Here is a 27562-nt window from a genome sequence, read left to right on the forward strand (position 1 = left end):
CTGGTAGCAAGCATTAACGCATGAGATATAGGTAGTGCCGCGTTATAAAATGTCAAAACGCAACAGCACAATTCATCCTCTTTTTAATGTGTTGATAATTCCTGAAAAAGGCAACAAAAGTGTACATGAGCTCTTAAACAATAACTCCTAGTTAGACGTTATGGTTTAACTGAGCTGTTCCTTCCAATCAGCGCAGCCACAGGAACTGCGCATAGATTCAGCTTTTCCCCTGATGCTCCAGGCACCAGACACTTTCTGCAATAACTGTCCTAGAAGCCTTATCCCCCGACCGTCAGTGTATGGGGACCGCTGTGACAGGCAGTCAGGAGAGGGAGAAGGATTCCTCTCTTGCTTCTACTCCACCCTCAGTTGGTTACTGTGGTCCCATTGAGTGTTACTCTTTGGCTTGCAAATGGCCATTGTAAAGTGTGGCCTCTGACCGGAGTGTGAGGAGAGGTGGATGAGGCAAGATGTTGGCTAGGAGATGAGCTGCGGTCCATCTCAGTCACCCCAGAGGGGTGACCTCATGGGAAGACCGGGGCTCTGGACAGGGGGACAGGCCCTGGTTCCTGGTTTCCTCTAACATTGCACTTTCTGTTTAATATTAGGCATTTCAGAAGCCCTCCAGTGCCCCTCCACCCAGACCAGTATACCCTCCGGCCCCACCACAGGTATGTCATAAACACAACCATTTATTACAGCGCTAGAGAACTGATGAGGTGTAACCATAGAAATCAATCAGATATCACATTCTAGCAAACAAGTGGAGTCAGGATAATGAAATCTAATATTTGGATGCTATGGGTGACAGCACATGTCTTCTATTAGCACCGTTTTATTATCAAAGACCCTATAATGGGATAATGTAAGGATTCAAATATCTGTAGCATTTCACGCGACAAAAAATACTCCTGATGAGTGTAAAGACGCACACTTTCCCTGTAAAGATGCACACTTTTGATGTAGACACGCACACTTTCCATGAAAAGGCGCACACTTTCCATGTAGACACGCACACTTTCCATGTAAAGGCGCACACTTTCCATGTAAAGAAGCACACTTTCCATGCGAAGGCGCACACTTTCCATGCAAAGGCGCACACTTTCCATGCAAAGGCGCACACTTTCCATGCAAAGGCGCACACTTTCCATGCAAAGGCGCACACTTTTTCCATGTAGACCCGCACACTTTCCATGCAAAGGCGCACACTTTCCATGTAAAGGTGCACACTTTTTCCATATAGACGCGCACACTTTTTCCATGTAGACACGCACACTTTTTCCATATAGACACGCACACTTTTTCCATGTAGACACGCACACTTTTTCCATGTAGACACGCACACTTTTTCCATGTAGACACGCACACTTTCCATGTAAAGGCACACACTTTTTCCATGTAGACACGCACACTTTCCATGCAAAGGCGCACACTTTTTCCATGTAGACACGCACACTTTCCATGTAAAGGCGCACACTTTCCATGTAAAGGCGCACACTTTCCATGTAAAGGCGCACACTTTCCATGTAAAGGCGCACACTTTTTCCATGTAAAGGCACACACTTTCCATGTAAAGGCGCACACTTTTTCCATATAGACACGCACACTTTTTCCATGTAGACACGCACACTTTCCATGTAAAGGCGCACACTTTCCATGTAAAGGCGCACACTTTTTCTATGTAAAGGCACACACTTTCCATGTAAAGGCGCACACTTTCCATGTAGAGACGCACACTTTCCATGTAAAGGCACACACTTTCCATGTAAAGGTGCACACTTTTTCCATATAGACACGAACACTTTCCATGTAAAGGCGCACACTTTCCATGTAAAGGTGCACACTTTCCATGTAAAGGTGCACACTTTTTCCATATAGACACGAACACTTTCCATGTAAAGGCGCACACTTTCCATTAGAGATGAGCGCACTCGGATTTATGAAATCCGAGCCCACCCGAACATTGCCGATCCGAGCCGGATCCGAGACAGATCCGGGTATTCCCGCCAATTGCAAAACTGAAACCGAGGTTCTGAGTCATAATCCCGCTGTCTGATCTCGCGATACTCGTATTCTATAAATTCCCCGCTAGCCGCCGCCATCTTCACTCGGGCATTGATCAGGGTAGAGGGAGGTTGTGTTAGGTGGTCCTCTGTCCTGCTATATCTCGTGCTGTGCTGTGCTGTGCTCAGGGCCTGATTAAGGGTTCCAGCCGCCCCAGGCTAACATACTGGTTGACACCCCCCCCCCCGCTAACACACTGGTTGACGCCCCCCCCAACCAATATCTATATATACACAGTGGTCAAAGTGAAAATTTTGAAAAATTTTACAATTAAGGCAGCGGAAGTGGCGGTATGGCATATTACAGTCTACCAGCCCACTTCCACCACTGTGTGTGTGCGTGTGTATGTGTGTGTATATGTATATATATGTATATATATATATATATATATATATATATATATATATATTTCACATCAATAAATGTAAATCCTTCTCTGCTGCTGTTCACAGAAGCCTTACATATTTCTCCATACAATATACCAAAGCAGTCGCGGATCCAGGGGAAGGGGGGGGGGCTTACTGTCGACAGCTGCACGCTATGTTCAGGTCCGTTCGGCAGTGACAGTGTGCTACCCGGCTGCTCTGATTGTGTTTAAAATGCAATCAGAGCAACCGGGCAGCACATTGTCACTGCCAAGCAGACCTGCACATAGCGTGCAGCCGCCGGCAGCCTCAGAAGTCAGAAAGGGGACGGGACCTAAATCGCCCCCCCTAAATCGCCTGGGGTACAACCATTTTCTAGATTCGCCCCTGTACCAGAGACCACTAGAAAGAAAAGCGCTGTTAGAATACTCTAGATGATTCACTACACAACTACAGTATATATCATATACACACTAGGGATGTGCACCGGCGACTTTTGGTGTCTCGTGTTTTGGATTCGGATTTTCTTGAGGTTTTGGGTTATTTGGGTTCGGATTTGTTTGGCAAAACACCTGCCGAAAGGTTTTGGTTCGGATTTAAGGTTTTGTTTTCGGATTATTTTTTGAAAAAAGCATAACAAGTTCAAAAATCAAGTTTTTGGGCTTATTTTCACTCCTACGCTATTATTAACCTCAATAACATTCAATAACAATCATTTCCACTAATTTACAGTGTATTCTGAACACCTCACAATATTGTTATTAGTCCAAAACGTTGCAACGAGGTATCTTTCTGGACTGCGTAGTGGAGTGGTCCCCACAATATAATAAGAAAACCATTAACTGGTCTGAATCGCACCAAAAAATGTACCTGGACTGCGTAGAGGAGTGGTCACCACAATATAATTTAAAAACCCTGAACTGGTCTGAATCGCACCAAAAAATGTATCTGGACTGCGTAGAGGAGTGGTCACCACAGCTGATGTCCATGGGATGAAAAAGCCCATCGTCATGCCTGGTCAGAAGACCAAAAAATTCACCTCTTCGGTCTGGAGTTATTTTTATCCAAATCCGGACAACCAATGTATGGCCATATGTAGCTTATGTAGAGCTCAAATAAGCAGGGGTAAGGATCTTGCCCACCTAGGGACATCCTCCCTTATACGTCACCTGAATAACCTTCATAGTTCAGTGGTTAGTTCAGGAACTGGGGCTAGGACCGTCATCGGTACAGGGACACCTAAATCCCGTGGTCCAGTTGGATACACACCAGCAACACCCTCCTCGTCAACTTCCTCCACGATCTCCATCAGATTGAGTCCTGCAGCCCAAGTCAGCAGCCAGTCTGAGTCCTCTCCAATACGGGATTCATCCGAGGAATCCTGCAGCGGTACGCCTACTACTGCCACTGCTGCTGTTGCTGCTGTTAGTCGGTGATATTCCCAGAGGGGAAGTCGTAAGACCGCTAAGTCTTTCACAAAACAATTGACCGTTCAACAGTCGTTTGCCATGACCACAAAATACGATAGTAGTCACCCTATTGCAAAGCGTATAACTGCGGCTGTAACTGAAATGTTGGTGTTAGACGTGCGCCCGGTGTCCGCCATCAGTGGAGTGGGATTTAGAGGGTTGATGGAGGTATTGTGTCCCCGGTACCAAATCCCGTCGAGATTCCACTACACTAGGCAGGCGATACCAAAAATGTACAGAGAAGTACGATCAAGTGTCCTCAGTGCTCTGAAAAATGCGGTTGTACCCACTGTCCACTTAACCACGGACATGTGGACAAGTGGTTCTGGGCAAACGAAGGACTATATGACTGTGACAGCCCGCTGGGTAGATGCATCGCCTTCCGCAGCAACAGCAACAGCTGCATCAGTAGCAGCATCTACAAAATGGCTGCTCGTGCAAAGGCAGGCAACATTGTGTATTACAGGCTTTAATAAGAGGCACAACGCTGACAACATATTAGAGAAACTGAGGGAAATTATCTCCCAGTGGCTTACCCCACTTAGACTCTCATGGGGATTTGTGGTGTCAGAAAATGCCAGTAACATTGTGCGGGCATTAAATATGGGCAATTTCCAGCACGTCCCATGTTTTGCACACACCATTAATTTGGTGGTGCAGCATTACCTCAAGAGTGGCAGGGGTGTGCAGGAGATGCTTGCGGTGGCGCGCAAAATTGCTGGACACTTTCGGTATTCAGCCAGTGCCTACCGCAGACTAGAGGCACATCAAAAAAGCACGAACCTGCCCTGCCATCACCTCAAACAAGAGGTTGTGACGCGCTGGAACTCCACCCTCTATATGCTGCAGAGGATGGAGGAGCAGCAAAAGGCCATTCAGGCCTACACAGCCACCTAAGACATAGGCAAAGGAGTGGGGATGCGCCTGAGTCAAGCGCAGTGGAGACTGATTTCCGTGTTGTGCAAGGTTCTCCAGCCGTTTGAATTTGCCACACGAGAAGTCAGTTCCGACACTGCCAGCTTGAGTCAGGTCATTCCCCTGATCAGGCTTTTGCAGAAGCAGCTGGAGAAAGTGAGGGAGGAGCTGGTAAAGCATTGCGATCCAACAAAGCATGTAGCTCTTGTGGATGAAGCCCTTCGTACGCTTTGCCAGGATCCGAGGGTGGTCACTCTTTTAAAGTCAGAGGAATACATTCTGGCCACCGTGCTCGATCCTCGGTTTAAAGCGTATGTTGTGTCTCTGTTTCTGGCGGACACAAGTCTACAGTGGTGCAAAGACCTTCTGGTCAGGAGATTGTCCTCTGAAGAGGACCGTGACATGCCAACAGCTCCACCCTCATTTTCTTCCACATCTATGGCTGCGAGGAAAAAGCTCAGTTTTCCTAAAAGAGCCGCTGGCGGGGATGCTGATAACATCTGGTCCAGACTGAAGGACCTGCCAACCATTGCAGACATGTCTACTGTCGCTGCATTGGATGCTGTCACAATTGAAAAAATGGTGGAGGATTATTTTGCTGACACCATCCAAATAGACATGTCAGACAGTCAATATTGTTACTGGCAGGAAAAAAAGGCAGTTTGGAAGCCCCTGTACAAACTGGCTCTATTTTACCTGAGTTGTCCCCCCTCCAGTGTGTACTCGGAAAGAGCTTTTAGTGCAGCGGGGAACCTGGTCAGTGAGCGGAGAAGGAGGTTGCTTCCTCACAACGTTGAAAAAATGATGTTTATAAAAATGAATAATCAATTTCTCAATGAAGTACAGCACTGCCCTCCAGATAGTACAGAGGGACCTGTGGTTGTGGAGTCCAGCAGGGACGAATTGATAATGTGTGAGGAGGAGGAAGTACACACTGTAGGTGGAGAGGAATCAGAGGTTGAGGATGAGGACGACATCTTTCCTCAGAAGAGCCTGTTTAGTTTGTACAGGGAGAGATGAATTGTTTTTTTGGTGTGGGAGCCCAAACAAACCAATCATTTCAGCCACAGTTGTTTGGTAGGCCCTGTCGCTGAAATGATTGGTTTGTTAAAGTGTGCATGTCCTATTTCAACAACATAAGGGTGGGTGGGAGGGCCCAAGAACAATTTCATCTTGCAACTATTTTTTTGGCATTATGTGACCATTCCACAGTTGTTTGCCATGTTCAAAAAGTAAATGAAAATGTCAACAAATTCAAAAAATTTAATCAAAAGTTAAATGCCCTGTCATTATTTAAAACAAAAAGGGTTTGACGTGCTAGAATTAGGGTAGTTTAATATGTTATAAACACTTCACTTGGAACTTGAAGGAGGTATTGTGGCCCCGGTATCAAATTTAGTACCGGGGCCACCCCACTACACAGCCCAGAATTTTTGGGGGGGAAATTCAGAGCCGTGGAGGGTTTTTTATTATATATATTGTGGTGACCACTCCTCTACGCAGTCCAGGTAAATTTTTGGGTGCGATTCAGACCAGTTGATGGTTTTCTTCTTATATATATTGTGGTGACCACTCCTCTACGCAGTCCAGATACATTTATTGGTGCGATTCATACAAGTTCAGGGTTTTTAATTTATATTGTGGTGAGTGACCACTCCTCTACGCAGTCCAGGTACATTTTTTGGTGCGATTCAGACCAGTTGATGGTTTTCTTATTATATATATTGTGGTGACCACTCCTCTACGCAGTCCAGATACATTTATTGGTGCGATTCATACAAGTTCAGGGTTTTTAATTTATATTGCGGTGAGTGACCCACTCCTCTACGCAGTCCAGGTACATTTTTTGGTGCGATTCATACCAGTTGATGGTTTTCTTATTATATTGTGGTGACCCACTCCTCTACGCAGTCCAGATACATTTATTGGTGCGAATCATACAAGTTCAGGGTTATTAAATTATATTGTGGTGACTCACTCCTCTACGCAGTCCAGATACATTTATTGGTGCGAATCATACAAGTTCAGGGTTTTTAATTTATATTGTGGTGAGTGACCACTCCTCTACGCAGTCCAGGTACATTTTTTGGTGCGATTCATACCAGTTGATGGTTTTCTTATTATATTGTGGTGACCCACTCCTCTACGCAGTCCAGATACATTTATTGGTGCGAATCATACAAGTTCAGGGTTTTTAATTCATATCGTGGTGAGTGACCACTCCTCTACGCAGTCCAGGTACATTTATTGGTGCGATTAAGACCAGTTGATGGTTTTCTTATTATATTGTGGTGACCCACTCCTCTACGCAGTCCAGATACATTTATTGGTGCGAATCATACAAGTTCAGGGTTTTTAAATTATATTGTGGTGACCCACTCCTCTACGCAGTCCAGGTACATTTTTTGGTGCGATTAAGACCAGTTGATGGTTTTCTTATTATATTGTGGGGACCACTCCACTACGCAGTCCAGAAAGATACCTCGTTGCAACGTTTTGGACTAATAACTATATTGTGAGGTGTTCAGAATACACTGTAAATTAGTGGAAATGCTTGTTATTGAATGTTATTGAGGTTAATAATAGCGTAGGAGTGAAAATAAGCCCAAAAACTTGATTTTTGAACTTTTTATGCTTTTTTCAAAAAAAATCCAAAACCTTAAATCCGAACCAAAACCTTTCGGCAGGTGTTTTGCGAAACAAATCTGAACCCAAAACATCACGAAAATTCAAAACACAAAACACGAGACACCAAAAGTCGCCGGTGCACATCCCTAGTTCTGAGCCAAAAAGTGGATGCTGCTCATTATTAATAGTACAAAACTTAGTGGCTCATAAACAGTAAGTTTGTAGATATCTTTTTAACCTGTTGATATGCTAAATAGGGTCTTTAAAACCCTGAGGCTTGTAGCAGTTGGCTTATACATATCATGAATAATCTAATGCTCTATAATGTAGCTAATCAGTAGAAAAGAGCAGGGATTTTTAGGACTGTTCAGCAAAATATTGACCTTGTTTCACATTTGGCTGCAAAATTTTGCACGTTTTGCAGGTGGTATTTGGCCCAAAGTGTTACCAATCCTACCCCAACCCCACCACATGACAGAATGAATTGACCATCACCGCCCCATAGTGCGAAGCAAGCATGGAACTCCAAGATTGTATTACCAGAACTTTGCATCTCTAAGAAACAACCTGTTCCATTGCAAAACTTTATTAACATGAAATGTTGTCACAATTTCACTTCTATCTAGGAATCAGGATTATCAGACTCTGTAAGGACATCTAGTGGCTGCCTGCACTAACTGTCCTGTACATTGTTGTGTCCTGTGTTCATCGTGTTGATCAGAAGCCATAGGCAGAGTGCTGTTGAATATACTGCAACTTTACTATAAGTATAGTAACAATATAAACAACTATACATAAATTCTCACCCAGATAAAGTAACTATTGACACACAGACACTTCACATCTTCTTATTTAGAATCAAATAGTAAAATAAAAAGGCTGTATTACAAGGTTTGCAGTTTGCACCACCTTGTGGCAGATTAAGGCTGTGCAGGCTAATTAAGCTGCATCTATAGGGCAGAGTTGGACATTATGAAGTTTTTTGTTGCATTTAGCAAGTTTTCATGTATGGTCACAGTTATAATAAATACACACTAGAACAATAGGAGTATGTTTTTTTATTGTAAAAAGAACCATATAGTTAGATTTAAAAGAAACACCAGTAAATATAAATCAACTGAAGAAAATACCTAGGAATTTTCATGGTGGGTCAATAAAATATCCACCAAGAGAGCAGTAATCATTAAAATATGTAGGAGAGGAGTCTGCAGTATTGTTATGGCGTGTACAGGTCTAAAGATGGAGAGGTGTGAAATGACTATTGTGAGATGAAGATTAGATTTTGCCCTCTAAATCGTGGTGCTGGGCTAGTTGGCCAATAGGGAAACTTAGGTGATGCAAAGGGGGGAATTCAATTAGCCGCCTAGTGTCTCCGGAACGTCCATGAGAACCTCCACAACAGAGATTTGACAGAAATCTCTGCTTATTTTTCCTTATACCCTAAAGTGAGCAGAGATTTTGACCGTATTTGCTGGCAATGTGCATGTCACGAGGTCCACGTGCAACATTGCCGGCAATTGAATTCCCCCCACAGTGTTTGGGGAAGAGCTATGTTTAGCTTGTGCTTTATGCAGTTAAGGAATAACACATGTGAATTATATTTTAAGTTTTAAAAAAAAATAAAAATAGAGGCCCACCCGGGACGCGCATCCCATGAAGTCTACAACAGACTTAATTATTGTCCTGCGTCTGATGTTTATTCATATCCGCTCTCCATGTGACAGCGTCTTTTTATTATTTCAGGCTATGAAGCCCAACCTGAGAAGATAACATGAGCTGTAGACCGTAGAGGAAACATGTAGCCCAACCCCTGGGGACACAGATATTTACACCTGTAAATGATACTGGGTGCTATTTGTCTTTTCAAACCACTTGAAAGCAGTGATACTAAGATTGTACCGTGTGTGTTTTATTATATTATTATTATATTGTTATTGCTGAAATATTTATCTCTTTAGGTCACTTTACCCAGTCTGCTCATTTGTGTGTTAAAGGGAAACTAATGTATATTTTAACATACTCACCTAGTTTTCAAGTCGATGGGTCAGGGCTTATGATGGCATTACCACAATATTAACAGGGGGAATCCCACGGGAGGGACAGCCACTTGGGCTGTCACTGGGGGAGTGGGGGAGGTCTCTTTGGGTCCTGGAACATGTGTAGATCGCTTCAAATCCGGCAATAGCCCTGTTTCCCTCAACAGCAATTTTTTTGCACAGTCTAGTCAGGAGAACACTAAATTTAAAATAAAAGAAACTTGTCAGAATGAATATAAATTTTATAGGGTGGAAATATTTTCTCTATGCACACTAGACTTCTGCGTGCAAGTTTATCAAAGAAAGCTTCTATATGTCTACTTTTTACTGCATACATTTTTACAGTGGTTGGACAATGAATTAGGATTTTTTTAGTTTATTGTAAAATTTTGCCGTATGTCATGGTGCCCCGTCTTGCATTAATAAGCCATTATGGCCTGGAAAGCACTCTCTTTTCTGGGGATAAGACGATTGTTAACAAACTCAATGTACTGTTCCTTTCTCATCGTGCCTTTAACAATGTACAATGTCCCCGAGGTACAAACCTTAAAAATACACAAAAGTTTAAAAGTTTGTAATTCATTAATGCTGAGATGGCTTTTATTATACCATTATTTGATGATTGCATATGAATTGGTAATAAATTGTGCAGTTTTTTTTTTTTAAATAAAACTCTACTACTACTTGAAGAATGTCATAGAATGCACATACATTGTCCAAACACAGTTTATGTTCACTCTGTTCTATTGGATTTGCTGATCTTTCACACCTATATTTACGGAGCTAATGGGATAGATCTAGGTCTCTACTGTCCACCAATACTGTAGCCAACCCCATTTGCAGTTCTTTGTTATCCTATGTATATCAAAAAAGGGGTTGCAGCTCTAAACCATTGGATGGAACATAAAGAGAGCAGTACTCATTTACATAGGAAGGAGGGGAGTCTGAGCCAGTCCTCACAGTGAAGTACGGCTATGGTGTTTCCCAGGTCTAAAGAGAGAGAGGTGCTAATTGGCTATTGTGAGATGAAGATTAGATCTTGTTCTCCAAATCTTGGTGCTGGGGAAACTCAGGTGACGTACGGCATAGCCCTTGATGTGATACAAAAGCCAGGTCATCCCACCATGCCCGAGCTGTGTCTGAGATAAGTGTATTGGACAGTGTCGCCTCCAGATGTTCTGTGTTTTATAAACTTAAGTGATTTTAGGTGGCTCTTTTTTCCTTTATAAGCTGGAAATATATGTATAGCCATAGCTGTTGTGGTAGCGCTAAAGACCCCATTGAACACTCAAGAATGGTACCCTGGTGTCCATGAAAAGTCCATGGGTGATGTGCATGTGGTATGGTGCTACATGAGCATGATAACCTTATCTTCATTTATTTCAGTCAGTTTCTTCCCATGAGAACAACAAACCTGTATCAAATAGGCATTCACTAATGATGGTAATCTAGAAATGATATTTTTGGCTTATACAGTCCTATTAAAACAGTGGCTCTTAAGAGTAGTAATATCGAGCACCCCCAACATGTTGTCCTATAAGGAGCACAGGTCATTACTGACTGATGCATTTCAAATGATCCACATTTCACCTGTGGTTATGAGAGGACAATCCACCTGGCAACAGGGTTTCAAGCATCACCTCTAAACTGAGGCTACATCCACACAGACACAATATATAAACATGTAGAGAGCCCTGGAACATGAACAAGACACAATCTTTATCACACTCCAACCCACTCTACATTTCTCCTTTCACACCTTAAAAAGCATCCGGGTGGACGTAGTCTAAATATTACCTAGTGCATTAGAGTAGGAGTCTACATCTTGGACATTAGATTCTCCATGAGATAAACAATGGTGCAGTTTTATGACCTGTTAAGCAGAAGAGGCAGCAACTCTTTCCAGGATCACACTAGTTATACACCACACTTTAGCAAAGACACACTCATAGTCTGCTTTATTTTGTTTATTATATTCCATGTAATATTTTATATTGCATATTATGATGTAGATCCATCCTGAGCTCCAAGATGAACAGGACTTCGTGGGGGTGGTGTATCTGGAACAGAAGATACAGAGAGATCTTAGTGTTAGGGGTTCTCACAGGAGCAGGAGGATCTAGAACACAGTTCTACAGCTGGTCTGTCTAGAGTATAGGAATGTAAATAGGGGCTATACAAGATCACAGAATAGTATAGAGTGACACAGGGCCACGCAGACTTGGATATATTGGTGCAAGTCATATGGATGCATATATATGAAGTTATGTTTCTGCATACATAAAACCACTCCCATGCTCAAGTACAGTAAACCTGATATAAATATAGGGTATATGTTATGTATGTTATAATAAATTAATTTCAGAAAAAAATCAGAGGTGAATTTTATAAGAAATACATAAGATCGGGAGAATGCAATTCTCCAGTCTTTCTGTTCTAAACTCACAATCCCTCTTCAGTATCCCTAACCCTATAAAGCATATTTGCATTGCATATAAAACTGCTACAATCGTTCAAAGTAACGCATTTTCGTGGCACAACATCCTTTCAAGCTCCGGGTGGCTTAATATCATCAACATCATCATTAATTTATATAGCGCCAACATATTCCGTAGCGCTTTACAATTGGGGACAAACATAGTAAACTAATAAACAAACTGTGTAAAACAGACAACGAGGTGAGAAGGCCCTGCTCCCAAGCTTTTAATCTACTGGACAATGGGAGTTTGACACATGAGGTTAAGTCTACATTTGATATCGGCCCAGCCAGACTGCAAAGGTAAAAGTGACTCATAAGCTAAATGATCCTGTCCAACAATGTTGGTCAAGGGGTAATTGTATAATGGGTGGCAATAGGGTAATGTAGTGAGATTAAGAGGGTGGCTGAGGAATATTATAAGCTTGTCTGAAGAGGTGGGCTTTCAGAGAGAGCTTGAAAGCTTGTAGACCAGAGGAGAGTCTTATTGTGCGAGGGACAGAATTCCATAGAGTGGGTGCAGCCCGGAAAAAGTGCTGTAATCGGGAATGGGAGGATGTAATGAGTGTGGATGAGAGACGCAGATCTTGTGTAGAACGGAGTTGCCGAGTTGGGAGATATTTGTGACAAGAGTGGAGATTTATGATGGTGCAGCTTTGTTGATGGCCTTATATGTTAGTAAAAGTATTTTATATTGGATTCGGTAGAAAACAGGCAACCAGTGTAGAGACATACAGAGTGATTCAACAGAGGAATAACGATTTGCAAGGAAAATCAGTCTTGCCGCTGCGTGCAAAATAGATTGTAGGGGTTTGAGTCTGTTTTTGGGAAAATATCACCAGAGACATCCATCTACAAGACGTAAAGACACCATACACCAGGCTCCACAGCAACCAAGTATTTAATTCTAGTCTGACTAGGTGGAGGACAACTCACACACACACTTACTCTGCCAACAAAGCTAATAGCATTTGTAAATACGAAGGTTATACTCACATGAGTCTGAAGGGACGTTACAGGTCAGGGACCAGCCTTCTTTACAGTGACTTTTGCGCCTCACTGTCATAGTTCTGAAGAAAGGAAGTTATTAGCTTTAAACTAGAGGATCCACTTAGGTGCAACATTAACAGCTGATTGCTGATTGGTTGTTGCAATACATATTTTGCTCCTAAAGGCATTGTTAGTCAATTAAAGTATGAGAAATACAGACAGAAGGCGTTAGACATAAGGGGCCAGATTACAAAACTGGAGATATAACTTTCACCCTTATTAAGAGTTCACAACCCAGCCCAGGGGCTGGCTGGGCTGAGAGTATGGGGCATCTGCCCCCCTGGGCCAGTCCCATAGTGGGCTACCTTGAGCTGGGTCATTAGGCTACCTGTATGTTTTTTTTTCCTTTAAAACCTTTAAAATGTTGCTAATAGGCTGCTGAGCTGAGTCTCGTCCCCTCGGGCGTAAATTCTCCAGCCAGTCTCTGACCCAGCCCAACAGCAGTGTCCCTAGAAATGACAATTTTACCAAGTGAGGTTTTTATGTCTCTTAAGGAGAAAATGCCACGTTAAAGAGAAGTGTTGCTTTTTGTTTCAAAAATATGGAAGCTCATACAACGAGGGCGTCTCTCACCTCATGTCCTGGGGACTTAGGTGAGCAGACAGGTGACCCAAGCTCTCTGTCAAGGAACGTGCACTTCCCGCTGTTGTAGACCTGAAAAGGGAGCACAATATACAATATTCCATAACTAGGCTACATCATTATGGTGTGACAGTATACAACATTCCATAGCTAGGATACATCACCCTGGTCAGAAAAGGGAGCACAGTATACAACATTCCATAACTAGGCTACATCATTATGGTGTGAAAAGGGAGCACAATATACAATATTCCATAACTAGACTACATCATTATGGTGTGAAAAGGGAGCACACTATACAACATTCCATAACTAGGCTACATCATTATGGTGTGAAAAGAGAGCACAGTATACAACATTCCATAGCTAGGATACATCACCCTGGTCAGAAAAGGGAGCACAGTATACAACATTCCCTAACTAAGCCACTTCATCCTGGACTGAAAAGGGAGCACAGAATACTGCAGAAACTACATCCCTGAGCATATTGTGCACAGGAGGAAGAAAGCAAAGGAGGAGCCCATCCCCAGGTTTCCAAGAAGCGGAAGAGCAGTGATAGGAGGAAAATGTGGAAGAGCTGGAGTGTGGTGATAGAGGAGAGCAGTGTCTCTGGGCCCTCTTTTTAGATAGTTTCTGCAGATATCCAGGTATCCTGATTGTGCAGTATAGCAGTATTCAGAGGATGTTCTGTTCCGGTGCTGGGAGGTGTCCAGAGGATCTTCTAGTGTCAAGTGGAGTCCAAACAGCCAAGCTTGTCCAGCTCTTATACCGACCAGAGCATCTGGCCTTGTGGGGAGAGGCAGCAGCTTGCAAGTACAGCAACAGGGGCCTCACAGTCAGGGACTGGGGTTACAATCAGAAGTCACCCTTTTATAGTGTCTCTCAGGACTGGAGAATTGACAGATAACCCAGGACTGTATGAGTAACCTTATAAACAATTTGCACTACTTCACACTGGGCTAGTAATAGTGACGTTCTGTCTGAGCTTACAGTCTGCATTTATACAATCCTTACACCTAAATGGACTACTACCCCAACTATCCTTAGTAAAATAGTAGCCAGAGACTACTTCAGCCAAAGTATGAGGGGCTGCTGCACAACTCTGTCCCAGGGACTGTTTACCTTACTGCCAGTAACTGCCTCACTCATGCGCGAGGCTCAGCATCTTAGGCGTGTTAACGGTACCATAGTGTTTGCGCTCATCAGTGTTTTACTTGTCACGCAGGAGGTGTTGTGATTTCCATGCAATTAATCAAATTAATTCAAAATTACTTGTTTTCTGAAGTGATTAACCACATAAAAGAAAATTGCCAGTGTAACCCAAACCTGATGATGAACAAGCAATTTTAAGTCGCCTGACTGCAAGGGCTGTAAGCCAATAGCTGTAAGCACTACACATATGCGCAATCGATAAGGACTATGTTTGATAAACGTACCTCCCACCCATTTTCTACTAAGCCCCACCACATTTGTGGCCTGTAAATCAGGACAGTTGAAAGATATGGACAAATGCAATCTTGCCTTGCGTATATTGTTTTACAAATATCTCAACTCATTCATAAATGTTTTCAACACACCTCTTCCTTGTAGTGGCTAGATATATTTTGGAACATATAGGGAAACCGCAGGAGTAGCCTGTGGTTTTGCTAGTGAGATTGTTGAATCCCATATTACAATTTTTTTAACGCATCCATTTGTTAGCCCGTGACCGACACGCTTCACACGATGAATGTCCCCAAAAATATTTAGCACCCTTTTTTCTTACCACAAGGGAGCACTTTACTCCTCAAAGAAAATGTTTGTTTGGAACTTCTGGAGGGTTCCTATGAACCTGTAACTGATCTGAAAGTATAAAACCATAACCGGTTAAGGAGGAGAGCAGGGCCCTCTTAAGAACATCTTGGGCCCCCGGGCACAGCAGTGCACCGGGGCCCCTATATATACACAAAAAAAAAAAAGATTATATATATATGGGCCCGTCGGAGGAAGCCAAAAAAAAAAAAAAACTGCGAGCGCGACGGAGGAGACCAGGGAGGGAGCCGGATCGCCAGCTGACAGCACGGCAAGTATTTTCTTCTTTTCTTTTTCCAGGTTTTTTTTTTTTTTTTGCTTCCTCTGACGGGCCCCCCTGGGCTGCAGGGCCCCCGGGCACCTGCCCATTGTGCCCTATGGAAAAGACGGCCCTGGAGGAGAGACCTCCTGCAGATGCAGATACTGACCATTATATCTCCACACTTTGCTCCATTCTCCAACGTGAAATCACGTTCCAGGACATGGACATTTGGATTTTCATTACCACCATTGTAAAGGAACACTTCGTAATTGAGAATCCTGTATAGAAAACAGGATATCTACATTAGCCCAGCAGAATACAATGTGGAATATAGATGAACTGAAAAGGAATCTCTAGATTAGTGCAGCAGAATTATTATTCCATAATGTTGCTGTATAGCGACTACCAAGTATTGCGACTGTTGTGTATGAGTGTACACTCACGGTTGGTTACATTCTTTGTAGGTTTCTTTCCACTGCTTACAGTATCCATAGTTTCGGCCGACTGTATTGATGTTGTAGCAGGAATTATTAGCTACTACAGAACCTGAAACAGTTAGGAGGATAATAATTAGAGATGGTCACTGACCCCCGTGTTTTTGGTTTTGGTTTTGGATCTGGATTACCTTCATGTTTTGGTTTTGGCAAAACACCCTTGCGTGTTTTGGTTTTAGTTTTGTTTGGATTTGTTTTGCTATTTTTGAAAAAAATTCAATTTTTTTGGTCTAAAATAACCTAATTTAGTGCTCCACCAGTTTCTTGGATAAGTGAGGTAATTCTAAAGCTATTAAATTATGAAAAAAACAGTTTAATCCCTGGTAGGCCGTCCTTAATTCTAACACTTGCCTGTGACGAGCCGCAGCGGTACGCCGCATCCTGGCATGATCTAGTAGCCGGGCGCGCGCTCTAGTTTCTATGCTCTGTTATTATTTTTTGGAATTATCCTTGTGGCATAGATGTAGGAGGGTGTAGGAACATCCTCCAACTCCAGGGGGAGCTCTCATATGATTTAAACTGGTTCATTTATATTTTTATACATGCTTCCTGGTTTATGTTATTACCTATGTCAGTTCTAGCTAGTAATTAATTAGCAACCTCCTGAGGCTGATTGTCAGCCCTGTTCTCCTCTGTCCTGATTGGCTCTTAGTACTATTTAAGGCAGTGAGGTCTGAGCCTCACTGCCGGTTATAGCAATCTGTTCCAGTACTGCTGCCTGCTCCTGTTCCTGTGTTTGGGGTTTAACCTGAGATTGATTACCCGTGTATGACCTTTGCCTGTTCCTGGATTCTGATTCTGTGCTAGTGACCCTGATCTATTGCCTGTACCCAGACTCTGAACCTCTGCTAGTGACCCTGACCTTTCGCCTGTCCCTGGAACCTGAACCTGTGACCTTGACCCTCTTGCCATTACCTGACATACCTTCTAGTGCTCTGTCCAGTCCGCTGATCTCTGGCCTGCCTATACACCGTGTGCTACCTCCTGTACTTGTGCGCTGCCGTGTTAGCCTAAACTCATACTACTCTGAGTATAAGACCTGGGGGCATCTGAGTACCTGTGAGCGTAACCAGTCTCTACGGGAAAGGCGGCTGCTAAAGGTGAAGACCTCTTCTATCTGTTCTATGAATTTATGCTGCACTGGTGACCATAACATTGCCTGCAAATTAAACAGACAATCCTGGTTGTCTTCCCCCTCCATCTTTGACTATTGGCAATGTAGCCATCATCTTTGGGTGTATATTACACCCTCCACTTGCAGTTAAATAGAAAAAAATCAGCCTGCATTGACTGTACGTTAAATAGAAATGGACAAAGGCTGTTTGGTTTCTGTCTGCATCAAACCCCCTCTCCACTAGTAGTAAAATAGAAAACTATTTAGCCGTGTTAGACTGTGGAATATAAATATAAATGGACAAAGGCAGTTTGGTGTCAGTCTGCATCAGCACCTCTCCTCCACTTGTACTTAAATAGAAAAGAAGACGGCCTGCATGGACTGTACAATAAAAAATGAATGGACAAAGGTAGTTTGGTGGCTGTCTATGACCCCCCCCCCACCCCTCCACCTGTACTTAAATAGAAAAAAAGCAGCCTGCATAGACTGTAGAATATAAAAGGAAATGGACAAAGGCAGTTTGGTATCTGTCTGCATCAGACCCCCTCTCCACTAGGAGTAAAATAGAAAACTATTCAGCCGTTATAGACTGTAGAATATAAATAGAAATTGAGAAAGGCATTTTGGTATCTGTCTGCATCAGCCTCATCAACATCATCATTAGCGCCCTCGTCGCCTACACAAATCTCCTCCTCATCCTCTTCTAATTCAAAATTGTCAGCCTCAATTGGTGTATCACCGGCTACACTCGGGCTGTTCAGGCACACATCAGCAGAACTGCTTAAAGGACCCTTCTTTATGGGTACACTGATAGAATGTTCACGATTAGACATACCACTGGTGGATGGACTCTCCACAGGGATTGGTGTCATTTCTGATTCTGAGCATACATTATCCTCTTATGCCTTACTGTTATCTTGCAGCTCGGCTTTCAAGCATACCAGTAGTTGTGCACCACTTTTAGACTCCAAATTACTTGGTCTTGCTTGGTCACGAGTGACTGTACAAGAAGAAGGCTCAGTAACATTTCTTGATCTGCCACTAATAGAGAAAGGCGAAGGCCTCATTCTTTCTTTGCCACTGCGTGTGCAGAATAGCATGATGGCAATTTTTTTTTTATCGGCAGTCAAATGTTCCTCCGTTCCACTTCTTTTTCGCTTCAACACGGTTAATTATTTTTTGTGTGTGTTTTTTTTCCCTGATTTAAAAAGACTATGTACTTTTACATAGGCTTTACCAGATGACGTACTGGGAACACTACCATCAGGACTGGTGCCAGCACCTGCTTGCTGATCCTGCTCATATGTGGACTGCTTTGAATCCATTTTAATGACGCCAAAGCACTTGTTGTGTAAAATATTCAATAGATAGTGCTGCTAAATATGACTTTTTGCAGCCAGAAAAAATATTGTTTCACACTGGGGAATATGGGACACCCCAAAGCACTTGTAGTGCAAAATATTCAATAGATAGTGCTGCTAGATATGACTTTTTTCAGCCAGAAAAATTATTATTTCACACTGGGAAATATGGGACACCTCAAAGCACTTGTAGTACAAAATATTCCAAAAAATGCCTCCTCTATCCTCCTCTCTTCCTGCTCTAACAATCGCTAGAAGAATTGATAGCAGAATTTCAATAACAATTGAAAGAATAAGGTATACAATAATTGTCCCTGCTCTAATGCTGCATGTGAACTAACCCTGCTCTCTCCCTCTGTCAAATGGTGATGGATTGCTGTGGAGGTGGGTATTTATGTATATCAAATATCGTGAGAACCGAACCCCGAGATCTGACGACGTCACAATGACGTTTTGCCTCGATTCCGATTCCAAACGGGCGGGAGAGTACCGAGCCTGCTTGGTACTACTCGGATAGGCAAAGTTCGGGCGAGTTCGGATCTTGGGGAACCCAGCCCGCCCATCTCTAATAATAATGCATTTGGAGGTGTATCAGACTGGAAGAGGATAGTTGTACCAGGGAAAGCATCCATAGAACAACTCATATGACAAAAAAGGGGTTTGACAAAATCTTAGGCTTCACTAACGTCCATTATCAACAGCAACAAGTGTTACAGTGTTACCCTTGTGTCTGGCCCCACCCTGTGGTGTAATGTTATTGGTTAATATCGCAAGTCTTTACTTTTGACCTGGATGTGTTTGTGTTTTGTTGCTGTACTAACATGGCGACAGTTATCTAGCAGTTTGTGTGTGAGTCCTTATTGCATGCATCAGAAACAACAAGTACCCCTTTCCCGTAGGAACATACATCTCATACTATGCAGTTCTCTGCTCCTTGGAGGCCACTCTGACGCCAACAACAGTGGAAAGAGGTGTTCTTTATTCTGCAGGAAACCTGATACAGGGATCGTCAGGCGTCGAACTCTGCTGGGCTCTATAGAAACATTTGGGTGATGGCTCATTGATGCAGCTTCTGGCCAGAGCTGTGGTCTCTTCTGCGCCTGTGTTGGGCCAACCCATGAGAAGAGGCCCTTGATCTGCTCTTGGGTGGGTGAGATAGTATTGGCTCACAACCCTCATGGCTCGCTAGCAGCTGCACCCACTGTAGTGACAGTATTTCCTCGAGGTGGTAGTCATGTTATACAATCTGAACTATGCTCTCTACCAATGTATTGGCCACATGCTAGAAACTATTAAGCAGTAATAAAAGAAAGACAGATACAATTGTGGGAAGCACTGTGGCTCAGTGGTTAGCACAGCCGTCTCGCAGCACTAAGGACTTGAGTTTCTTTTCAACCACAGTGGTCAGATTTAATTTCACACTCATATGATGTACTAGTAGATTTATTGGCTACTGACTAAATTGATGGGTACATTTATCTCAGGGTGAAAGCGATAAGGCTTTTTTTCCCGCTGTGCTCTACACATGAAAGGATTTCACCTGCAACAGTTTCCATAAGTATTGTGAAGGCCTTGTACCACCCAAATGCCTCTTCTGTTATTGCTATCTCAGAATGCTTTATTCTTTGAATAAAACATTTTTATTTATTTTTTTTAATGAATAGCAACTTTAAATATATATATTTTACAATATATTTTATTGACTTTCCTTTTTTACCCTCAAAAGCCCAAATCTGCGGTAAATGAAGATGATAAAACATAATCAGCCTTTATCAACGGATAGTGCTTGTGTGAGCTGTGAGAATTTATATTGTAAATGCCGCTGGAGCAGGGACTTGTGTCTGTATAAAGTTCTCTGACTGTACAGTGCTATGTAAATAAAGTATAATATTGCTTTGAAAACTAGGGGTATGTAATGATCATAGTAAAATAAAACTGCAGTAACATATTTGCCAGGTTGAACAGGATGAAATGCAGCAATACTGCTCATTAGGCTATTTAACAATGAGCAGCAGCTTAGTAAGTATTGATTGTTTTACAGAAACTTTAGAGCCTGATTCATTAAGGAAAGAAAGGTAAAAAAAAGGAGTACATTTTCTCCTGGACAAACTATGTTACAATGCAAGGGGTGCAAATTAGATAATTGTTTTGCAAATGAGTGAAATACTGGCTGTTTTTTTCATGTAGCAGACAAATACTTGATACTTTAATTTACACTGAAATTTAAAGTTCATCTAGGACATGCCCAACCACAGCTATAAATCTGTCCCCGCATTTTAAATTTACCTCCCCCTCCAATTCAACATGGTTTTGCCAAGGTGCAAGGTTACTCCTTTTTTTGCTTTATTTTCCTTAATGACTCAGGTCTCTATCAAGATACTGGATGAGTGACTTATAGGATGGACACAGCAGTGCCATCTACTGGGCAAAAAAATTATGCAGATATATCAGTGCATTAACATTATCAGGGTTGTCCAGCACGCTTATAAATGTGGCCCAGAAGAAGTTTTGGTTGTGGCAAGGGGTCAGCACTGTTAATGGGAAAAAAAATCCTGCAAAAAAAATAAAAGAAAATACTTACCTTGCGGTCACGTCAGCTGGTACTCCGGCTCCCTCCCTTGTCTCCTCCTCCATGTGGTGCTCGCAGTGAATGTCGAGCGTGATGTCATCACGCCCAACATTCATTGTGGAGCACAGCACAGAGGAGTCACCCACGCGAGAAGAACAATCAGCAGCACAGAATTGGAGAAAAGAGGAGAAGAGGACAGGAGAACAAGCCAATTAAAAGGTAAGTTAAGGGGGATTTCTTTTATTATTTCAAGAGACGCTGACCAGTGAATAAAAGTCACCTGGTCCTGGAGCATCATGGACCTTATCTCCCTGCTACATACTTCTACTTGCAATACTAATGGGGCATTATATATTATTCTCTTTGGCCCATTATAAAGTTGTTATCCCTTAACTAGCATAGTGGTGTAATTAGCAAAACAGGTCACAATTTGGGGTCACAGTGATGTATGTGTCAGGTACCGCAGGCCTGGTCAGGGCACCCTGATATACAATGCCTGGCATAAATGCATTTTATTGATATTGCATCGAAACAATACAAAAAGTGATTATAGTATAATAACTAGAGAGGATTTTTTGAACAGGGCGATTGAAAGGTAAATATAGGTGGATTTGAAAAAAAAAGAGATTTTATATATATATATATATATATATATATATAATCACTTTGTTTCTCATATATATATATATGTTAACTATGTTTTCTATGGTTTTTTGGATGATCAGCTATCGTTATTGTTAATGTATCTTATGTGCGGCCCAAACACATGCTCAGAAGGGCATAGTAGGGGCCTCGGGAGAGGGTGGACAGACATCGCAGGGCCCACCCTTTAATCTGCTGATGATGCCGTCTGGCGTCTCTGGCCAGTAATACCCTATTGGGCAAAGTGAAAACAAGGGCAAAATATGAATGTGGCACATTTAATACAACACTCACCTGGTCCCCAGTCAGCAGTGCATTGGGTCTTGTGTGTTGGGCACATCCCATTCTTAGAGTACCCCTGGCCATCCATGCAGGACACTCCATTGTCTTTGATTCGATCGGTGGTGCAGAGATTGGAGTTTCCATCGCACATGTCTGGCAAATCACAGTCATTACTGCTGGGTCTGCACACCGCTCCTGCTTTCATATACTGCGGAGGAAGACAAAGCCACACTTGTCGGTACAAGACTACAAGACTCTTCATCATCATCATCATCATCATCATCGTCTCCCCGAGCTTATTTCCCACCGCCACTCCCACCCTCTGTGATGGGAAAAACAGTATTACAAACTGCACAGGGCTGCATTAGCCATCAGATTCTCTAGCAATGTGTTCTCTCTTTAGATTAAGATTCCAACTGTTTTCTTTTTGGATTACTCAGTTTAGATCAAACATTAAAGTCCTCATGTCTTCTCTTGGATATCTCCAGTTTAAAACCCCTCATTATTATTTCTCCATGCTCTGTACCTGCTGTAGCATTGGAAGATAAATGTGCCCACAAAAAGCCGCACATATATTAAGATAAATACGTATGCTGCAGGAAGAGACATTTATAGTGTAGCATCAGTAGAGAGACACCAGTCATCATCATTAACTTGATGATTATGACTAACAATATAATGTGGGTTTTATTTTTTAAATAACACTTCTTTATTTAAAAAAAATGTGTGTCCCCCCTCCCAAAAGTGCTAGGGCTCATACATTAGGGTGGAAGCAGCAATTTGGAGCAGAGATGCGTGGGCTCGGATTATTGCAATCCGAGCCCACCCGAACAGTGCGGATCCAAGGGCGATCCGAGCACTGTTCGGGTACTTCCGGCGGGGAGAAACAGTGAAAGCGAGGCTGAGACTCAAAATCCCGCCGTCGGATCTCGCGAGACTCGGATTTTATAAATTCCCCGCTAGCCGCCGCCATCTTCAGTCGGGCTAAGATCAGGGAAGAGGGAGGTTGGGTTTTTTAGTTGTGCTGTGTACTGTGCTCTGTCCTGCTGAGTCCAGTGGTGCTGTGTCCTGTGCTCTGTCCTGCTGAGTCCAGTGGTGCTTTGTCCAGTGCTCTGTCCTGCTGAGTCCAGTGGTGCTGTGTCCTGTGCTCTGTCCTGCTGAGTCCAGTGGTGCTTTGTCCTGTCACTCTGTCCTGCTGAGTCCAGTGGTGCTTTGTCCTGTGCTCTGTCCTGCTGAGTCCAGTGGTGCTTTGTCCTGTCACTCTGTCCTGCTGCGTCCAGTGGTGCTTTGTCCTGTGCTCTGTCCTGCTGAGTCCAGTGATGCTTTGTCCTGTGCTCTGTCCTGCTGAGTCCAGTGGTGCTGTGTCCTGTGCTCTGTCCTGCTAAGTCCATTGTTATTAAAAAATTATAAAAAAAATTACCAAAAAATTATAAAAAAAGTATAAAAAAATTTCTACTGCAATATATAAATACGTTCACTGTTCCTGCAGTCCAGAAATATTATTACTGCAATATTAAACTACGTTCACTGTTCCTGCAGTCCAGAAATATTAGTACTGCAATATTAAACTACGTTCACTGTTCCTGCAGTCCAGAAATATTATTACTGCAATATTAAACTACGTTCACTGTTCCTGCAGTCCAGAAATATTAGTACTGCAATATTAAACTACGTTCACTGTTCCTGCAGTCCAGAAATATTAGTACCAGAGATTAAACTACGTTCACTGTTCCTGCAGTCCAGAAATATTAGTACCAGAGATTAAACTACGTTCACTGTTCCTGCAGTCCAGAAATATTAGTACCAGAGATTAAACTACGTTCACTGTTCCTGCAGTCCAGAAATATTAGTACCAGAGATTAAACTACGTTCACTGTTCCTGCAGTCCAGAAATATTAGTACCAGAGATTAAACTACGTTCACTGTTCCTGCAGTCCACAAATATTAGTACCAGAGATTAAACTACGTTCACTGTTCCTGCAGTCCAGAAATATTAGTACCAGAGATTAAACTACGTTCACTGTTCCTGCAGTCCAGAAATATTAGTACCAGAGATTAAACTACGTTCACTGTTCCTGCAGTATAAAGGAATTTGTACTGCTGTTTAACTCCAGTCCAGTGGTACTGTCCTGTGCCGCATATAATTTTTAAAGCCTTTGCCAGGTGTGTGTGGTTTAGGGGTACGCTCTCTTGTGCTGTATCTGATGGAGTACAAAAATTTGGAGGATAAAGTAGGGAAAGATCAAGAACCACTTCCTCCTAATGCTGAAGCTGCTGCCACTAGTCATGACATAGACGATGAAATGCCATCAACGTCGTCTGCCAAGGCCGATGCCCAATCTCCTAGTAGAGGGCATGTAAAATCCAAAAAGCCAAAGTTCACTAAAATTAGCAAAAAAAGAAAATTAAAATCATCTGAGGAGAATCGACACGGAGTGGCAAGGAACGGCTTAGGCCCTGGCCCGTGTTCATGACTAGTGGTTCAGCTTCACCCAAGGATCTAAACCCTCCTCCTCCCCCCCCTCCCTCTAAAAAATTTAAGAGAGTTGGCTAATGAAGGTGGCAATGTTGTACACCGGGAGGAGAATATTGATGTAGCTGGCGCTGAGGAGGAACTTGACGAGGAGGATGCTGATGTGGTTGTCTTAAATAAGGCACCAGGGGGGAATCAGTTGTTGTCCATGGGATGAAAAAGCCCATCGTCATGCCTGGGCAGAAGACCAAAAAATCCACCTCTTCGGTCTGCAATTATTTCTATCCCAATCCGGACAACAAATGTATGGCCATATGTACCTTATGTAAAGCTCAAATAAGCAGGGGTAAGGATCTTGGCCACCTAGGGACATCCTCCCTTATACGTCACCTGAAGAACCTTCATAATTCAGTGTTTAGTTCAGGACCTATGGCTAGAACCGTCAGCAGTCCAGGGACACCTAAATCCATTGGTCCTGTTGTATCCACACCAGCAACACCCTCCTCGTCAATTTCCTCCACGATCTCGATCAGAGATAGTCCTGTGGGCCATGTCACCGGTATGACTGAGTCCTCTTCAAACCGGGATTCCTCCGGAGGATCCTGCAGCGGTACGCCTACTACTGCCGCTGCTACTGTTGCTGCTGGTAGTCGGTCATCTTCCCAGAGGGGAAGTCGTAAGAACGCTACGTCTTTCACTAAACAGTTGACCGTACAACAGTCGTTTGCCATGAGCACCAAGTACGACAGTAGTCATCCTATGGCAAAGCGGATAACTGCGGCCGTAACAGCTATGTTGGTGTTAGACGTGCGTCCGGTGTCCGCCATCAGTGGAGTGGGATTTAGACGGTTGATGGAGGTATTGTGTCCCCGGTACCAAATCCCGTCGAGATTCCACTTCACTAGGCAGGCGATACCCGGGATGTACAGAGAAGTACGAAAAAGTGTCCTCAGTGCTCTGAAAAATGCGGTTGTACCCACTGTCCACTTAACCACGGAAATGTGGACAAGTGTTTCAGGGCAAACTAAGGACTATATGACTGTTACAGCCCACTGGGTAGATGCATCGCCTTCCGCAGCAACAGCAGCAGCAGCATCAGTAGCAGCATCTCCAAAACGCCTGCTCGTTCCAAGGCAAGCAACGTTGTGTATCACCGGTTTTAATAAGAGGCACAACGCTGACAACCTCTTAGAGAAACTGAGGGAAATAATCTCGCAGTGGCTTACCCCACTTACACTCTCCTGGGGATTTGTGGTGTCGGACAACGCGAGTAACATTGTGCGGGCATTACATATGGGCAATTTCCAGCACGTGCCATATTTTGCCCACACAATAAATTTGGTGGTGCTGCATTACCTGAAGAGTGACAGGGGTGTGCAGGGTGTGCAGGATATGCTTGCGGTGGCCCGCAAAATTGCTGGACACTTTCGACATTCTGCCACTGCCTACCGCACACTCGAACAACATCAAAAAGCCTGAACCTGACCTGCCATCACCTCAAACAAGAGGTTGTGATGCGCTAGAACTCCACCCTCTATATGCTGCAGAGGATGGAGGAGCAGCAAAAGGCCATTCAAGCCTACACAGCCACCTACGACATAGGCAAAGGAGTGGGGATGCGCCTGAGTCAAGCGCAGTGGAGACTGATTTCCGTGTTGTGCAAGGTTCTCCAGCCGTTTGAACTTGCCACACGAGAAGTCAGTTCCGACACTGCCAGCTTGAGTCAGGTGATTCCCCTGATCAGGCTGTTGCACAAGCAGCTGGAGAAAGTGAGGGAGGAGCATTGCGATTCCACAAAGCATGTAGCTCTTGTGGATGAAGCCCTTCGTACGCTTTGCCAGGATCCGAGGGTGGTCACTCTTTTAAAGTCAGAGGAATACATTCTGGCCACCGTGCTCGATCCTCGGTTTAAAGCGTATGTTGTGTCTCTGTTTCTGGCGGACACAAGTCTACAGCGGTGCAAGGACAATTCCATCTTGCACCTCTTTTTTTTTTTTTGCCAGCTTGTTTTGCGGGGGTCCAAACAAACCAATCATTTCAGCCACAGTTTTGTAGGCCCTGTGGCTGAAATGATTGGTTTGTTAAAGTGCGCATGTCCTATTTCAACAACATAAGGGTGGGTGGGAGGGCCCAAGGACAATTCCATCTTGCACCTCTTTTTTTGGCATTATGTGCTCTTTGGGTCCTAGTTTTTCAAACTGCCATCCTGTCTGCCACTGCAGTGCCACTACTAGATGGGCCACGTCTTTGTGCCACCCACTTGTGTCGCTTAGCTTAGACATCCAGCTACCTCGGTGCAACCTTTTGGCCTAAAAACAATATTGTGAGGTGTGAGGTGTTCAGAATAGAATGGAAATTAGTGGAAATGATTGTTATTGAATGTTATTGAGGTTAATAATAGTGTAGGAGTGAAAAAAAAAATGGTTTTTAGCACTTTTTATGCTTTTTTTAAAAAAAATCAGAACCCAAAACCCTAAATCAGAACCAAAACCTTGAGTGGGGTTTTTTGGCAAAACAAATCAGAACCCAAAACACTAAAAGTGGCCGGTGCACACCCCTAAATTGGAGGGGGGGGGGGTGCAGGGACCGAACGAGCAGCATGGGTTCACCCTAAAAAAAGCAGCTACAAGGACATTTAGGTGAGCAATAAATGAGTATAAGAGGGTATGTGTGTCAGGGTCTTTTATTAATAAATAGAGATGTGCGGGTCCGGTTCTCCGAGAACCGAACCCACCCGAACTTTGGGTATCCGAGTACCGAGCTGAGCAGCTCGGTACTCTCCCGCCCATTCCAAATCCAAATCGAGGCCGAACGTCATTGTGACGTCGTCGGATCTCGGGGCTCGTTTCTCGCGATACTTCAACTTTATAAATACACGCCTCCACAGCAATCCATCGCCATTTGACAGAGGGAGAGAGCAGGGTGTAGTCATAGGCTAATTAGAGCAGGGACAGAGAATACAATATTGTTTTTGCAATTGCTCTAACCA

At 43.4% G+C, this 27562-nt stretch overlaps 2 protein-coding genes and 1 long non-coding RNA gene across 3 annotated transcripts in view; 1 reads left to right on the forward strand and 2 right to left on the reverse strand.

Annotated features, from left to right (window-relative positions):
- LOC142151490 (zinc metalloproteinase-disintegrin-like VLAIP-B) overlaps positions 1-9463 on the forward strand; it is a 312990-nt gene extending 303527 nt beyond the window's left edge. Inside the window, exons 23-24 of the mRNA XM_075207197.1 lie at positions 609-671; positions 9185-9463. Coding sequence (XP_075063298.1) covers positions 609-671; positions 9185-9211 — 90 coding nt within the window. The 3' untranslated portion in view covers positions 9212-9463. The remainder of the gene's footprint in view (positions 1-608; positions 672-9184) is intronic.
- Positions 9464-11435: 1972 nt separating this feature from the next.
- On the reverse strand, positions 11436-15913 carry LOC142149869 (uncharacterized). The gene is made up of 4 exons (XR_012690897.1): positions 15805-15913; positions 13577-13657; positions 12950-13023; positions 11436-11537 (listed from the first exon to the last, which is right to left on the reverse strand). It is a non-coding gene; the product is annotated as an uncharacterized LOC142149869 (long non-coding RNA).
- Positions 15914-16077: 164 nt separating this feature from the next.
- Positions 16078-27562, reverse strand: part of LOC142150704 (zinc metalloproteinase-disintegrin-like protein H3) — a 45561-nt gene continuing 34076 nt past the window's right edge. The window contains exons 15-16 of the mRNA XM_075205901.1: positions 22113-22308; positions 16078-16184 (exon numbers count right to left, since the gene is read on the reverse strand). Of these exons, the coding sequence (XP_075062002.1) occupies positions 16078-16184; positions 22113-22308 (303 nt within the window). The remainder of the gene's footprint in view (positions 16185-22112; positions 22309-27562) is intronic.

Source organism: Mixophyes fleayi, chromosome 4, assembly GCF_038048845.1.
Source record: "Mixophyes fleayi isolate aMixFle1 chromosome 4, aMixFle1.hap1, whole genome shotgun sequence".
Taxonomy (NCBI): domain Eukaryota; kingdom Metazoa; phylum Chordata; class Amphibia; order Anura; family Limnodynastidae; genus Mixophyes; species Mixophyes fleayi.